The sequence below is a fragment of the Pan paniscus genome, chromosome 5, assembly GCF_029289425.2.
Source record: "Pan paniscus chromosome 5, NHGRI_mPanPan1-v2.0_pri, whole genome shotgun sequence".
Classification (NCBI taxonomy): Eukaryota; Metazoa; Chordata; class Mammalia; order Primates; family Hominidae; genus Pan; species Pan paniscus.
This window is the reverse complement of record NC_073254.2, coordinates 53,246,426-53,263,483: the sequence shown is the minus strand read 5'-3', so window position 1 is coordinate 53,263,483 and position 17,058 is coordinate 53,246,426. Positions and strand designations below refer to the sequence as shown.

The 17,058-nt window shown below is 38.2% G+C and overlaps 1 protein-coding gene and 1 pseudogene across 1 annotated transcript in view; both read right to left on the bottom strand.

Moving 5' to 3' along the window:
- Nucleotides 1-17,058, bottom strand: part of DNAH8 (dynein axonemal heavy chain 8) — a 332,740-nt gene that overhangs the window by 269,531 nt on the left and 46,151 nt on the right. Inside the window, exons 11-12 of the mRNA XM_055113566.2 lie at nt 11,762-11,863; nt 3,033-3,179 (exon numbers count right to left, since the gene is read on the bottom strand). Of these exons, the coding sequence (XP_054969541.2) occupies nt 3,033-3,179; nt 11,762-11,863 (249 nt within the window). The remainder of the gene's footprint in view (nt 1-3,032; nt 3,180-11,761; nt 11,864-17,058) is intronic.
- LOC103786151 (dnaJ homolog subfamily C member 2-like) lies at nt 8,404-10,895 on the bottom strand (annotated as a pseudogene).

The window sequence follows — 17,058 nt, the reverse complement described above, 5'->3', positions numbered from 1 at the left end:
GGGATAACCTAGCAATCAGGATGCATTTCAGGTAAGGCCTCTAGGGGGTGCTACCTTAGCTCTGGTTGCTGAGCACTTGTGGCTTGAAGTTGTATTCTTCAAACCAGAGGCAGGGCTTCTCCAGAGACCAGAGTGGGTGCAGCTGATGCAGCTGGTCATTACAGACCACTTCCTCTAGCATCAGAGGAATTCCTGGGCTGCTATTTCACAGATGGATGACCATTCTACTCAGCATTAGACCCACCCCCAAAGATCTTTACCACTAATAAGGTTTAGTCCTGAAACTACAAATTTCAAAGCGACACCCAGGTGGGCAAGGGTTCTGGCTCCAGGAAAATAGGGGTAACTGAGACCCACCTCCAGGTTTTTGCTCTAGTGGAGTCAGAACATTAAGCATCTTTGTCCTGACCAATGAGACCTATTTATTAATTTGACTTGTGCTAGTAGCCTAACTGAACATTTGCCCCCCAAAAAATCCCTATTGGCTGAGCACAGTGGCTCATGCCTATAATTCCAGCACTTTGGGAGGCTGAGGAAGGAGGACTGCTTGAGGCCAGGAGTTCAAGACCAGCTCATCAACATAGCAAGACCCCATCTCTACAAAAAAAAAAAAAAAAAAAAGTTTAATTAGCTAGGCATGGTGGTATATGCTTGTAGTCCCAGCTACTCAGAAGGCTGAGGAGTTCAAGGCTGAAGTGAGCTATGATCATGCCACTGCACTCCAGCCTGAGTAACACAACAGGACCCCATCTCAATTTTTTTAATTTAATAAATAAAAATGTTTAAAAAAATCTATTGTGCATAAAACAGCCCCATACAACACTTCCTTAGATATGACATCAAAAACACAAAGAAAACAAAAGAAAAACATGATAAATTGAACTTCATTAAAATTAAAAACTATCGTACTTCAAAGGACACCATCAAGAAAGTGAAAAGATAACCCAAAAATAAGAGAAAATACGTGTAAATCATATATCTGATAAGGAAGTTATACCCAGCATATATAAAGAACTCCTACAACTCAACAATAAAAAGACAAATAACTCAGTTAAATATATGCAAAGAATCTGAATAGATGTTTTTTGAAAGAAGATATACAAATGGGCAAAAGCACATCAAAATATGCTCCACATCATTAGCCCTCAGGGAAATGCAAATCAAAACTTCAATGAGATACCACTTCATACCCAGTAGAATGGCTAAATTCAAAAGGACAGATAATAACAAATGTTAGCAAGGATATGAAGAAATCATAAACCTCAGCTGGGCGTGGTGGCTCACGCCTGTAATCCCAGCACTTTGGGAGGTCGAGGTGGGTGGATCACGAGGTCAGAGGATTGAGACCATCCTGGTTAACACGGTGAAACCCTGTCTCTACTAAAAATACAAAAAATTAGCCGGGCGTAGTGGCGGGCGCCTGTAGTCCCAGCTACTCGGGAGGCTGAGGCAGGAGAATGTCATGAACCCGGGAGGTGGAGCTTGCAGTGAGCCGAGATCGCGCCACTGCACTCTGGCCTGGGCAAAAGAGCAAGACTCCATCTCAAAAAAAAAAAAAAAAGAAATCATAAACCTCATACTTTGCTGTTAGAATGCGAAATGATGCAGCTACTTTGGCAAATAGTTGGGGTTATCAACAAAAAGTTAAACATGGATTTGCCATATGACCTAGCAATTCTACTTCTGCACATATACCCAAGAGAAATGACAACATATGCCCACACAAACTCTTGTACACAAATGTTCATAGCAACATTATTCATAATAGCCAAAAAGAGGAAATAATCCCAATGTTCATCAACTGATGAGTAGAAAAATAAACTGTGATATTATCCGTACAATGGAATATTCTTCAATGATGAATGGAATGAAGTTCTGAAAAATGGTATAATATAGATGAGCTTTGAAAACATTATGCTAAGTGAAAGTAGCCACAAAAGACCACATATTGTATGATTTCATTTATATAAAGTGTCCAGAAGAGGTACATCTATAGAGACAGAAAGTAGATTAGTGGTTGCTTAAAACTGGGGAGAGGAGAGAATGCGCTGTGACTGATAATGGACATAAGGTTTCTTTTAGTGGGAGTGAAAATGTTCTAAAATTAGATTGTGGTAATGATTGCACAACCCTGTGAGTACACTAGAAAACATTGACTTGTACAGTTGTAAGTGGGTAAATAGTATATTAATTATGTCTCAATAAAGCTGTTAAAGAAACAAATTTAAAAAACAGCTTCAAAGAAGTATGTATGAAGGATCCCACTCAGCAACTTGGTTCTGTTCATTACTCATACTTTCCTGTCCTGGCTTGATCAGGAAGTTACTAATAAAAATAGGCTTCCAAACATGTCTAGGTCTTCAACCTATGTAATGTTCCGCATTACTTTCCAACAAATGATGAACAAGATTCTAAATACTAGCAGGATCCAGGGAATTAGCGAAGGTGGGGGAAGAATACCTAAATGAGATCTTTACAGACTTTTCAAAGGATGACTCCAAGAAGTCTCTGATATGGGCTGGCCTATATCCCCCAAAAAATGTCACTCCTTCCCAACCAGTCCTAATAAATTAATCAAACCTATGTCTGTCCAGAAAAGATATCACCCACACAATGTTTATGTATACACCATATACACTGGCTCAGAAAGAGGACATGCTTATACATCCGGAGATTCCACAACTACTGACTTCTATCAGGCATTGCAGGTATTTCATCTCATACTTTTTCTCAGCCTAATATAACAGTTAAAAGCAGAGCCTTTTAAGTTGAAGTTTCATAGGTAGAGGTAAACTGAGGTCTTGAGAGATGTGAAAGTTGACCATAGTGTTTGTGTTACTGGCAGAAGGCAGTAACCAGGAATGAAAAAATAAGTTATAATAAAATGCAGTGACCTATAAGTAATATTAGACAAGTCATAACAATAGTGGACAAGAGATCAGGAACAATAATTCTCAATGGCACTACATAAAGTACAAAATCACCAAAAAGGTGTGGTGTGGAGTGGGGTACGATGACTGCATAATGCTTACCTTCTCCAGTCTTTTGCAAAAAGCTTCAAATTTTCCAAATATATACATTTCTGAAACCTCAAAAGATTTTTCCCCTGAGGATTCTGAAATCAGTTTCCTTGTTTTATGAAAAGATGCCTGATATTCCTTGAATAGAAAAATGCAGTCCTATGAGAAAAGTAAAAGAAATAGGGAAAAGAAAGTGAGACATTTGTTCAGGAATCGAAAATTCAAAAACTCTACCCTCACACAGAACTGATCAAACTGTGAAAATCTGTATAGTTTTTTTTTATTTATACCATATTTTCATCCTCATTTCAACCTCACTTTTATTCATCCTCATTGTTTTCCTTTAACTCTTATCCTACATCAAAGCATACCATATATTGTTTGTTTTTACATTTTCATGACAATTAGAACTCCCAAGAGGTCCAGAAATTATCTATCAAGACTTCTCTATTCAGTTCGCATCCATCTTAGAATCAGCATTCTTTATGCACAGGTATATAAAATATGAAGTTTCTGTCATACGAAGCTATCATCTGACAATCATTTTTCCAAAAGAAGGTCATAAAGTCTTTGATGAGTACATTGCTGAAATCCTAATATTTGACTACAGATATACTGGTCTGGTTTGTGAACATAATAGAAATAAAAAAGAGAATAAGATTGCTGGGTAGAGTAGGAATTAACTATTATGTCAAGCTAACATTTCCTAAACACCAAATCTTTTTTGTTAATGTTAAACTTTTTTGAAACCATCAATACCCAGTCAAATCTTTATCATAACGCCATTTCTCAGATTCTGACTCTTCTGCCTCCTCTTGCCCACATAAGAACCCTTAAACATTGGGCCCATTTGGGTAATCCCCATATCAGCTGATCAGCACTTTAATTCCATCTGCAACCTTAATCACCCCTTGCCATATGTAACATAACCTATGGATAGGTTCTGAGGATAAGCACACAGACATCTTTGGGGGCCATTATTCTGCCCACTGCAGCCACTAAATCAGAATTTCTGCAAGTGGGACTCAGAAATCTATATTTTTAACTAGCTCTCCTATAGTGATTCCTATAAATATTCAGATTTGAGAATAATTGGCCTCATTCTTTCCTCTATCACAATCTCCAAAACAATTATCATTGCTCTCTTTGAGGTCTCTGATTATTTTTCACTCATTCAACAAAAATGACTTGGCTTGGGGGGCTAGGGGAGGGATAGCATTAGAAGAAATACCTAATGCAGATGACGGGTTGGCAGGTGCAGCAAACCACCATGGCACGTGTATACCTATGTAACAAACCTGCACATTCTGCACATGTATCCCAGAACTTAAAGTATAATAAAAAAATTTTTTTAATAAGTTGGCTCTGAATAACAGTTCTCAGATAAGATTCTGAGTAACAATTCTCATTGTTTCCTCCAACTCATCCAAAAATTATTCCTAAAAAGTATACACTGAAAGTTTCCTGAAAACATTTCAGATGTAATAGAAACATTGAACTAGAATTCAGAAAACCAAGTTCCCATTTCTAATTCAGTCAGTAAATCGCTAGTAATCTTTAGGACCTTAAAAGAATAATGAGACCACATTGCTAAATTCTATGTAAAGAGTTATGGTTCCTGCCAATTGGCAAATTTGGGGGGAGTAATTTCTGACTCCTATTCCCAAAAATAACAAGAGAAGCTCTAGAGGAAAACATGGAATCCTGCAAGTAGCAATAAAAACAACAGAAATGAGAAACTCCTAGGAAGATGATAAGTTGTTTTGAATCTGGGTATGAGGGGACCAAGAATGATTAGGAAAACAGAAAGAAGATAAATAATATTAGTAAACAAGGAGACATCTTATATAGTAAGACAAAGTTTAGTAAGATAATATTATCAACAATAAGTCAATAAATTACAAATTTTAGACAAATTGGGGAAATTCCCCAAGAATATCAACTTACTAAAACTGACTCAAGAAGAAATAGAAAGTATAGTTAAATAGTTTTTTTTAATAAACAGGCCGGGTGTGGTGGCTCATGCCTGTAATCCCAGCACTTTGGGAGGCCAAGGCAGGATGATGGCTTAAGCTCAGGAGTTTGAGACCACCTGGGCAACATAGCAAAACCTTGTCTCTACAAAAATAAAAAAATTACCCAAGCATGATGGCATGCACCCATGGTCCCAGCTACTTAGGAGGCAGAGGTAGGAGGAGCCCTTGAGCCCAGGAGGTCAAGGAGGCAGTGAACTTGATCAGGCTACTGCACTCCAGCCTGGGTGACAGAGTGAGGCTTTGTCTCAAAACAAACAAGCAAAATAAATAAATAGATAAATAAGCAATAGTGTATTTGCAAAGCATATATATGATAAGGAATTAATATCCAGAATATATAAAGAAATCCTACAACTCAACAACAACAACAACAAAAAACCCAAACAACCCAATTCAAAAATGGAGAAAGGGCCTGAGTAAATATTTCTCCAAAGATGTACAAAGGGCCAATAAGCGTATGAAAAGATGCTCAGCCATCACTAGCCACTAGGGAAAGCAAATCAAAACAACAATGAGATGTCACTTCACTCCATACACATTAGAATGGCTCTTATCAAAATAATAGAAAATAAAAAGTGTTGGCAAGGAAATGAAGAAATTGGAACCCTCCTGCATTGCTGGTGGAAATGTAAAATGGTGCAGCCACTGTGGAAAATTGTTTGGCAGGAACTCAAAAAGTTAAACATAGAATTACCATAAGACCCAACAATTTCCCTTCTACCTAGGAATATACCCAGCAGAATTGAAAGCAGGGACTCAAACAGATACTTACACACCAAATGTTCATAGCCGCATTATTCACAATAGCCAAAAGGTAGTAACAAACCAAATGTGCATCAGCAGAGGAATGGATAAAAATATATGGACTATACATACAATGGAATATATTACTCAGCCATGAAAGGGAATCAAATTCTGATACATGCTAGAACATAGATGAAAATATTACACAAAGTGAAATAAACCAGACGCAAAAGAACAAATGTTGTTTAATTCCACTTATTTGAGGTACCTAGAATAGGCAAATTCATAAAGACAGACAGTCAATACAAGTTACTAGGGGCTAGGGCAGAGAGTTTGGGGAATTTTTTTTTTTTTTTCTGAGATGGAGTTTTGTTCTTGTTGCCCAGGCTGGAGTGCAATGGTGCCATCTTGGCTCACTGCAACCTACGCCTCCCAGGTTCAAGTGATTCTCCTGCCTCAGCCTCCTGAGTAGCTGGGACTACAGGAGCCTGCCACCACACCCAGCTAATTTTTGTATTTTTAGTAGAGACGGTGTTTCACCATGTTGGCCAGGCTGGTCTTGAACTCCTAACCTCAGGTGATCTGCCCGCGTCAGCCTCCCAAAGTGCTGGGATTACAGGTGTGAGCCACCACGTCTGGCCTGAGTTTGGGGAATTATTTAATGGCTACAGAGTTTCAGTTTAGAATGATGAAAAAGTTCTGAAATGGATAGCAGTGATGGCTGCAAAACACTGTGAATGTAGTTAATGCCACTGAACTGTATGGTTAAAATAGTAAATTTTATGCTATTTTTATCATAATTAAAAATTTTTAATTATACAAAAAGAGAAGCAGGAAATTAAAAATCTTTTCACAAAGAAAATGTCGATCCTAGATGCTTAACAGATGATTTCTATCAGACTCGCTTTTTGTTCAGTATTTCCAGTTTTATTTTTTCCAGTTTTATTGAGGTATAATTGACAAATAAAAATTATATATATTTAAGGTATACAACATGATGTTCTGAAAGATGTATACATTGTGAAATGTTCCAAAATCAAGCTAATTAGCACATCCTCACTTCACATAGTTACTTTTTGGGGTGGGGGGTGTGATCTACTTTCTTAGCAAATGTCAAGTATACAATACATGGTGCATGCCTGTAGTCCCAGTGACTAGGGAGGCTGAGGTGGGAGGATGGCTTGAGCCCAGGAGGTGGAGGTTGCATTGAGCTGAGATGGCACCACTGCACTCCAGCCTAAGCAACAGAGCCAGACCTTGTCTCAAAAAACAGAAACAAAATAGTATTGTGTACTATAGTCATCATACAGTATATTACATCTCCAGAATTTATTCACCCTGCATAATTTGTACTCTTTCACCAATATCTCGTCATTGTGCCATCCCTCTCCAGCCCCTGGTAACCACCATTCTACTCTCCGCTTCTAAGAGTTTGACTTTTTTAGATTCCACATAGAGGTGAAAAAAGGCAGTATTTGTCTTTGTGTCTGGCTTATTTCACTTAGCATAATGAAATAAAGTTCAGCCATGTTGTCAAAAATGACAATATTTCCTTCTTTGTAAAGACTGAATAATATTCCATTATATATATGTATCCATACACACACACACACACATACAAACACACACATATATACATACATACCCTATATACCCCATTTTCTTTATCCATTCATCTGTCAACAGGCACTTAGGTTGTTTCCATATCTTGGCTATTGTGAATAATGTTGCAATGAATATAAGAATGCAGATATCTCTTTGAGACAGTTATATCATTTCCTTTAAATATTTACCCAGAAATGAGATTGCTGGATCATATGGTAGTTCTATTTTTAATATTGGGGGGAACCTCTATACTATGTTTCATAATGGCTACACTAATTTACATTCCTACCAAGAGCATGCACATCCTCACCAACACTTGTTATCATTTGTCTTTTTCTGTAATAGGCATTCTAACAAGTGTGAGCTGATATTTCATTGTGGTTTTTAATTTGCCAAGCTGGAGGCATCACACTGCCTGATTTTATACTGTAGTATATTTTTATATACTACCAAGCTATAGTAATCAAAACAGCATAGTACTGGCATAAAAACAGACACATAGACCAATGAAACAGAATGGAGAACCCAGAAATAAATCCATGCATTATGGTCAACTGATCTTTGACAAAGGTGCCAAGAACACACAATGAGGAAAGGGCAGTCTCTTCAATAAATGGTCTTAGGAAAACTGGATATCCACATGCAAAACAATAAAATTGAACCATCGTTTCACATGACATACAAAAGTCAACTTAAAGTGGATTAAAGATGTAAAGATAAGACCTGAAACTGTAAAATTACTAGAGGAAAATGTTGGGGAAAAGCTACTTGGCAATGATTTTTTGGATGTCACCCCAAAAGTACAGGCAACAAAAACAAAAATAACAAATGAGATTGTATCAAACTATAAAGCTTTTGCACAGAAAAGAAAACAGAGTGAAGAGACAACCTCTAGATTGGAAAACAGTATTTGCAAACCATATATCTAATAGAGGTTTATTCCCAAAATATATAAGGAACTCAAACAACTCAATAGGAAGAAAATAAATAACCTGATTTTAAAATGAGCAAATGAGGCCAGGCACAGTGGCTTATGCCTGTGATCCCAACACTTTGGGAGGCTGAGGCAGGAGGATCACTTGAGGTCAGGAGTTCAAGACCAGCCTGGCCAACATGGTGAAACCCTTGTCTCTATTGAAAATACAAAAATTACCTGGGCATGGTGGCAGGCATCTGTAATCCCAGCTACTCAGGAGGCTGAAACCGGAGAATCGCTTGAACCTGGGAGGCAGAGGTTGCAGTGAGCCAAGACTGTGCCACTGCACTCCAGCCTGGGCAACAGAGCAAGACTCCATCTCAAAAAAAAATATTTTAAAAATGGACAAAGGACCTCAAAAGACATTTCTCAAAAAAAAAAAAAAACATACAAATAGCCAGCAGGCATTTGAAAAGGTGCTTAGCATCTCCAATTATCAGTTTTAGTTTTTAAATGCATACACAACAAAGACTGTCCATAAGTCATTTCTCGGCTCCATTTGCATTCAGCAGTTGCTCCTGGGCATTTCATTGCCTTTACCACCTCAACAACTTCCTTATATTGTTTCTTGAGGTCCTCTTTTGTCCCGCCAGGCACTGCTCCCTCTATTTTTCCTCATCTTCAGGTACATCTGAAGGAGGCCTACTTCATGTACTTGAGAGACTATTCCATGTTCTTTTAAAGATTATCCAAAGCCCTTTTTGTCATCTTTTTTTTTATGAGGGTCAAGTTTTTAGAGGCTCAATTTTCTTTGCCAAAAAAGTTCTCTTGACTCCAAAAAAAGAATGTGTGTTCATATAATTGGTAATAACTTCCCATATTGAATTTGTTCATGCAGAAAAGGGGCCTATGGCTTTAATTAGTAACTGCAGACCAATGCTCCTCTGACCAATTTTTACTGCCATTTCCACCTTCGACAGTTGATTTCTCTGCATTCTTAGATGCTTGCCACACACAAGCCTCCCCTTCCTCTTTCTCTGTTCTAATTGGCTCATTTATTTCTTCCGTTTTTACAAGAGCAGCCATTCCTAGTGTTTTTGTAGATGAGGTATTTCACTGAAGTGCTATATAAACTTGCTAGTTGAAGCCTATCACAAAGTTTTTCCACTTCTTCCACCTTTTTAAGCTGCTCCACTTATTGTCAGAAAAAGTGATTTCAGGTCTTCCTTGAAATTTGAAGGTTTGTCTTTTCCTTTTAACAACTCTTTTCTGGATATCTTTTCCCTTCTTTGCCAACAATGCTCATTGTTTAACTTCCTCTTCTTTCTCCTTAGCTATTCAAGCAGCTTCTAATTCAGCTTGTCTTCGTTTTTCTTTAGCCTCTTGCTTCTTCCATCTTGCTTCTTTCTCGGCTTTCTCTTCTTTTTTTAATGTTGAAACAGAGTCTTGCTCTCAACCAAGCTGGAGTGCAGTGGTGTGATCACGGCTCACCTCACTCAGCCTCAGCCTCCCAGGCTCAAGCAATTATCCTACCTCAGCCTCCCAAGTTGCTGGGACTACAGGTGCGCACCAACACACCTGGCTAAGTTTTTTGTAGAGACAGGGTTTCATCATGTTGCCCAGGCTGGTCTCGAACTCCTGGGCTCAAGGGATCCACCCGTCTTGGTCTCCCAAAGTGCAAGAATCACAGACATGAGCCACTATGCCTGGCCTTGGCTTTCTGTTCTTTGAATTTTTTTATCCTTGTATCACAGGTATGTGTATTATCAACTAATGTTTTCAATTCATTTCTTCTTTCTTTCTTTGAGCTCTTGTTGCTCTGTTCTTCTTTTCAATCCCTCTCTTGTCACAATATTCTGCTTTTTTTTCTTCTGTATTTAAATAAGAAAACTCTGTCCAAGCATAAAAACTATACCAGAAGGAATAAAATGATGAATTCATAACACCAGGTTTAGAAACTTTTTTTGGACCATCTGGAATTATTTTCGAATAGTGGGAAAAACACTTCAAAGAAACTGTCCCTTGCTTCACTTTTAGAAGGAACTAAGTTTCCAAATGTATGATCTACACTGTTAAATGCTCCTCTTTTCACTGGGTCATACATTTTATAATTTTAGTGATGCAAGTGAAGTAGTCATTATCCCTTTCTTTTATTGGTTCACTGGCTGCTTTCCATGATGTTCTAAAACCACTACTTTATGAGCTGCTTTGATCTGTCTCTGTGTAGCTTTGTATCTTACATGGCTAAGTCCAAGAACTGCATAATGATCCTGATTCTTCCAGTCCTTGGGATCAACTGTTTTCAGCAAGAGAAACACTAACTGCAATTCTTCCTCTTCTTATCCTCCAGTTCAGAGGTCAGAGCAAGGGTGATAGCAGTGCCCTGGCCAGGATGGCAGTCAGCACCAGGCCTGCGGGAATAATGGTTCCCATCCTGGGTGGAGGGCACTGGGCCACTTTTCAAACTTGACCTCCCTGTTCAAGCCACACACCTTGGCACTACGAAGACCAGGGAACCTGCACACAGAGATGACCAATAACCACTTCCAGATGGAGCCTTCCTGCTATGGCCATTTCTTTCAAACTTTCAATGAACAGGTCACTTTAATTTTATACAAACTTTTTCAGAAAATAGAAAATACTTCCCCCCACCCTCCATTTATTCTGAGACATTGATGCCAAAAACACAGACAAGGTCAGCATAAGAAAGGAAAATTACAGGTTCTCTCTCTCACCAGTACAGCTTCCAAAAATCCTAAACAAAACCGTAGCAAACTGAATTTGAGTGTTTTTTAAAAAGATAATTACACCACGACCAAGTTGAGTTTATCCAGAAACGTTAGGACAGTTTAATTTTAGAAAGTCTAAAAATGTCATCTATCACATTAACAGACTGAGGAGCAAAATTCTATAAGCATCTCAATAAATATATGCAGAAGAAAATTTTCCAAATCCCATTCATAACTTTAAAAAATATCTCTTGGTACTAAACTAATCTGATCAAAGATATATTTAAATCTTACAAAAGCATCCAACTAAATGGGGGAAATGTTAGAAACACTGTCTTCTAAACCAGGACCAAAATTAGGATGGCAACTACTACCATGTCTATTTAAGGATACACGGTAATCCTAACCAATGCAAAAAAAGGCAAAAATTTTAACTGTAACAGGCTGGAATGAGATGTAGGGGCCAGAGCGTATGAAATGGCACACAGGAGTCTAACACAGGCAGCCATGGAGGAGATGAGAATTAAATTTTACCCTAAGAGAAGCACTAAATATAAAGGGAAATAGATAATAAGAATTGTATTCTTTTTATATTCTCAACACTACTCTGTAGGAAGTTTTTTCAGTTAACATATTTTGTGAACAAACAAAGTAAAATTGGGCAGGATGGGAAAAGATTTAGTTTATGAAAATAAAAGTACTTCTACAAACCTGAATTTTCTTTAGTACAACTGGCGTTTCCTGATCCCATACATGGTTTAATCCTCCATCAGTAATATATGCTTTACATGCTGTTACCATTTGATTTGTTACCTGAAATAAATATAGGTACGAAATAATTATATGTAAAAAGAGAAATAACATTTATATATAAATTTCAAACCACAAGCATAAAAATATGATAAAGAATAAACCTATGGGCCAAGTGCAGTGGCTCATGCCTGTAATCCCAGTACTTTGGGAGGCCAAGGTGGGAGGGTAACTTGAGCCCAGGAGTTCAAGGCCAGCCTGGGAAACAGAATGAGACCCTGTCTCTAAAAATAAAAAATAATAATAATAGCATTAAAAAAAAACTAGAGAACTTGAAATTGGAATTTTCATTGTCAGAATTTTAAAAGAAATTCTATTGATGAACTGACCATCAATTGGTACAAAAATGAAGAGCAACACTCATAGGTGGGAACTGAACAATGAGAACACATGGACACAGGAAGGGGAACATCACACTCCGGGGACTGTTGTGGGGTGGGGGGAGCGGGGAGGGATAGCATTAGGAGATATACCTAATGCTAAATGATGAGTTAATGGGTGCAGCACACCAACATGGCACATGTATACATATGTAACAAACCTGCACATTGTGCACATGTACCCTAAAACTTAAAGTATAATAATAATAAAATTAAAAATAATAATAATAAATAAATAAAATACAATCCAAAAAAAATGAAGAGCAAATGAGTGAGCCAGAAAAGGGCAAAGACGGAAGAAAAAAATTAAGAGAAATGGAAGTTGGATGCAAGGGGAGAGAATAAATTGAATGGGTAGGTGTGTTAGTCCATTTACATTGCTATCAAGGAATACCTGAGAATGGGTAATTTATAGAGAAAAGAGGTTTATTTGGCTCACAGCTTTGTAGGCTATACACAAAGCATACCACCAGCATCTGCTTCTGATGACGGCCCCAGGAAGCTTACAGTTATGGTAGAAAGCAAAGTGGGAACTGGCCTCGTATGAGAGCAAGCAAGAGAGAGATGCCAGGATCTTTTAAACAATCAGCTGTTGCATGAACTCATTACCACAAGGAGGGCACCAAACCATTCATGAGGGATCCACCCCCATGGCCCAGACACCTCCTGCCAGGCCCCATCTCCAACACTGAGGATCACATTTCAACATGAGATTTGGAGGGGACAAATATCCAAACCATATCAGTGAGCTAGGAATAATCCCAGGCAAAAGAGGACTGTTTCCCAGGAATAAAGAGAAAGGAAAGTCTTTGGATTGAGACAACTCAGCAAGTGTAGAACAAGATAAATGTAAAAAAAAAGTTTGAGATTTTAGAAATTCAAAGATAAAGAAAAAAAATCCTAAAAGCTTCCTGGGAGAATAAAACCAGTTACCTACAAAGGAAACAAGAATCAGATTAGCACCAAGCTTCTCCTCAACAATATTGAATACTAGACAATGATTGAGCAATATCTTCAACTTCCCAGGAGACAATGATGTGGAATTTAAAATCCAAATCACACTAGCATTTGAGTGATCAGATAAAATGAAAGTGATTTTCAGACATGTAGAAATCCAGGAAGTTCACCACCCTGAAACCTCTCTGAAAGAATTTTTTCAGCAAAAGAAATAATGAATCCAAGAAGGAAAAAGATGTGGGAATCACAAAACAGTGGTGATAAATAAATTAGCAATACTTGGCTTTTAGTCTGAATACTTGTTGATTCACAATGTTGAAAAAAATGTTAAGAATAATATGGAACTGTTAAAAAATTATTCAGTGATACTTGAAAAGCAAGAGACTTTATTCAGGACCATTGTGATAGGTATAGGGACCACTGCAATGGGATCTTGTAGCAGGAAAGAGAGATTGGGCTCAACTCTGAACACAGCGTGGGCAAGCAGGAATGTACAGCCAAGGGGCAGGATGGGAGTCAGTGGGTGGAAAATTATTAAGAGGAAACATCAGAGGTAAGGGGGATTTTGGTTAAACTGACCTAACAGGATTCTTGCTGAAGACAGGCCAAAGTGATCAGACAACACCTGGGGGGTTGGGGAGAATGAAAACCTGATCAGATATCTAGAGTCATCAGATATCGAGAATGGGGGGTTCTTGCTAAACTGACTTAGCAGGGTTCTTTGCTCAAACTAGATTTCACTAGAAAGTGCACAGGTGGGCCTACCAGAAGATTCAGAAGCCAAGCAAAGAATCGTTGTCAGAACTAAAAATGATCTCAATGTGGGATATATATGGCAAGAATGAGAGAGACAGGTAAGAGGAAGGATTCTGAGAGTCTTGTCATATTTAGGACATACTGATTAAGCCTATACTTTGCTTTTTAAAAAAACTTACAATGTGACTATGACTTTATATATTTCGTTATGCTTGAATAATTTACAAATAAATTCTATTCATGTACTTTTTTTGTTGGTGGTGGTTTTTTTGTTTGTTTGTTTGTTTGTTTTTTGAGACAGGGTCTTTCTCTCTTGCCTAGGCTGGAGTGCCATGGTGTTATCACAGCTTACTGCATTCTTGAACTCCCAGGCTCAAGGGATCCTCCTGCCTCAGCCTCTGGAATAGCTAGGACTACAGGCACACACCACCATGCCCAGCTAACTTAAAAAAATTTTTTTTTGTAGAGCCAAAGTCTCTCTATGTTGCCCAGGTTGGTCTCAAACTCGTGAGCTCCAGCGTTCCTCCCACCTCAGCCTCCCAAAGCGCTGGGATTACAGCCTGAACCACCATGCCTGGTCTCATGTGTTGCTTGAGTAATTTTTCAAATTATTTTAAATAAGACCAATATCCCTGATGAACATCGATGCAAAAATCCTCAATAAAATACTGGCAAACTGAATCCAGCAGCACATCAAAAAGCTTATCCACCATGATCAAGTGGGCTTCATCCCTGGGATGCAAGGCTGGTTCAACATACACAAATCAATAAACATAATCCAGCATATAAACAGAACCAAAGACAAAAACCACATGATTATCTCAATAGATGCAGAAAAGGCCTTTGACAAAATTCAACAACCCTTCATGATAAAAACTCTCAATAAATTAGGTATTGATGGGATGTATCTCAAAATAATAAGAGCTATTTATGAAAAACCCACAGCCAATATCATACTGAATGGGCATAAACTGGAAGCATTCCCTTTGAAAACTGGCACAAGACAGGGATGCCCTCTCTCACCACTCCTATTCAACATAGTGTTGGAAGTTCTGGCCAGGGCAATCGGGCAGGAGAAGGAAATAAAGGGCATTCAATTAGGAAAAGAGGAAGTCAAATTGTCCCTGTTTGCAGATGACATGATTGTATATCTAGAAAACCCCATCGTCTCAGCCCCAAATCTCCTTAAGCTGATAAGCAACTTCAGCGAAGTCTCAGGATACAAAATCAATGTGCAAAAATCACAAACATTCTTATACACCAATAACAGACAAACAGAGAGCCAAATCATGAGTGAACTCCCATTCACAATTGCTTCAAAGAGAATAAAATACCTAGGAATCCAACTTACAAGGGATGTGAAGGACCTCTTCAAGGAGAACTACAAACCACTGCTCAATGAAATAAAAGAAGATATAAACAAATGGAAGAACATTCCATGCTCATGGGTAGGAAGAATCAATATCGTGAAAATGGCCATACTGCCCAAGGTAATTTATAGATTCAGTGCCATCCCCATCAAGCTACCAATGACTTTCTTCATAGAATTGGAAAAAACTACTTTAAAGTTCATATGGAACCAAAAAAGAGCCCGCATTGCCAAGTCAATTCTAAGCCAAAAGAACAAAGCTAGAGGCATCACGCTACCTGACTTCAAACTATACTACAAGGCTACAGTAACCAAAACAGCATGTACTGGTACCAAAACAGAGATATAGACCAATGGAACAGAACAGAGCCCTCAGAAATAATGCCGCATATCTACAACCATCTGATCTTTGACAAACCTGACAAAAACAAGAAATGGGGAAACGATTCCCTATTTAATAAATGGCACTGGGAAAACTGGCTAGCCATAAGTAGAAAGCTGAAACTGGATCCCTTCCTTACACCTTATACAAAAATTAATTCAAGATGGATTAAAGACTTAAATGTTAGACCTAAAACCATAAAAACCCTAGAAGAAAACCTAGGCAATACCATTCAGGACATAGGTATGGGCAAGGACTTCATGTCTAAAACACCAAAAGCAATGGCAACAAAAGACAAAATTGACAAATGGGATCTAATTGAACTAAAGAGCTTCTGCACAGCAAAAGAAACTACCATCAGAGTGAACAGGCAACCTACAGAATGGGAGAAAATTTTTGCAATCTACTCATCTGACAAAGGGCTAATATCCAGAATCTACAATGAACTCCAACAAATTTACAAGAAAAAAACAAACAACCCCATCAAAAAGTGGGCAAAGGATATGAACAGACACTTCTCAAAAGAAGACATTTATGCAGCCAAAAGATACATGAAAAAATGCTCATCATCACTGGCCATCAGAGAAATGCAAATCAAAACCACAATGAGATACCATCTCACACCAGTTAGAATGGCGATCATTAAAAAGTCAGGAAACAACAGGTGCTAGAGAGGATGTGGAGAAATAGGAACACTTTTACACTGTTGGTGAGACTGTAAACTAGTTCAACCATTGTGGAAGTCAGTGTGGCGATTCCTCAGGGATCTAGAACTAGAAATACCATTTGACCCAGCAATCCCATTACTTGGTATATACCCAAAGGATTATAAATCATGCTGCTATAAAGACACATGCACACGTATGTTTATTGCGGCACTATTCACAATAGCAAAGACTTGGAACCAAGCCAAATGTCCAACAATGATAGACGGGATTAAGAAAATGTGACACATACACACCATGGAATACTATGCAGCCATAAAAAATGATGAGTTCATGTCCTTTGTAGGGACATGGATGAAGCTGGAAACCATCATTCTCAGCAAACTATCACAAGGACAAAAAAACAAACACCGCATGTTCTCACTTATAGGTGGGAATTGAACAATGAGAACACATGGACACAGGAAGGGGAACATCACACACTGGGGCCTGTCATGGGGTGGAGGGAGGTGGGAGGGATAGCATTAGGAGATATCCCTAATGTTAAATGACGAGTTAATGGGTGCAGCACACCAACATGGCACATGTATACATATGTAACTAACCTGCACATTGTGCACATGTACCCTAAAACTTAATGTATAATAAAAAAAAGAATGACATTGGCTAGCAAATTTAAATATATATTG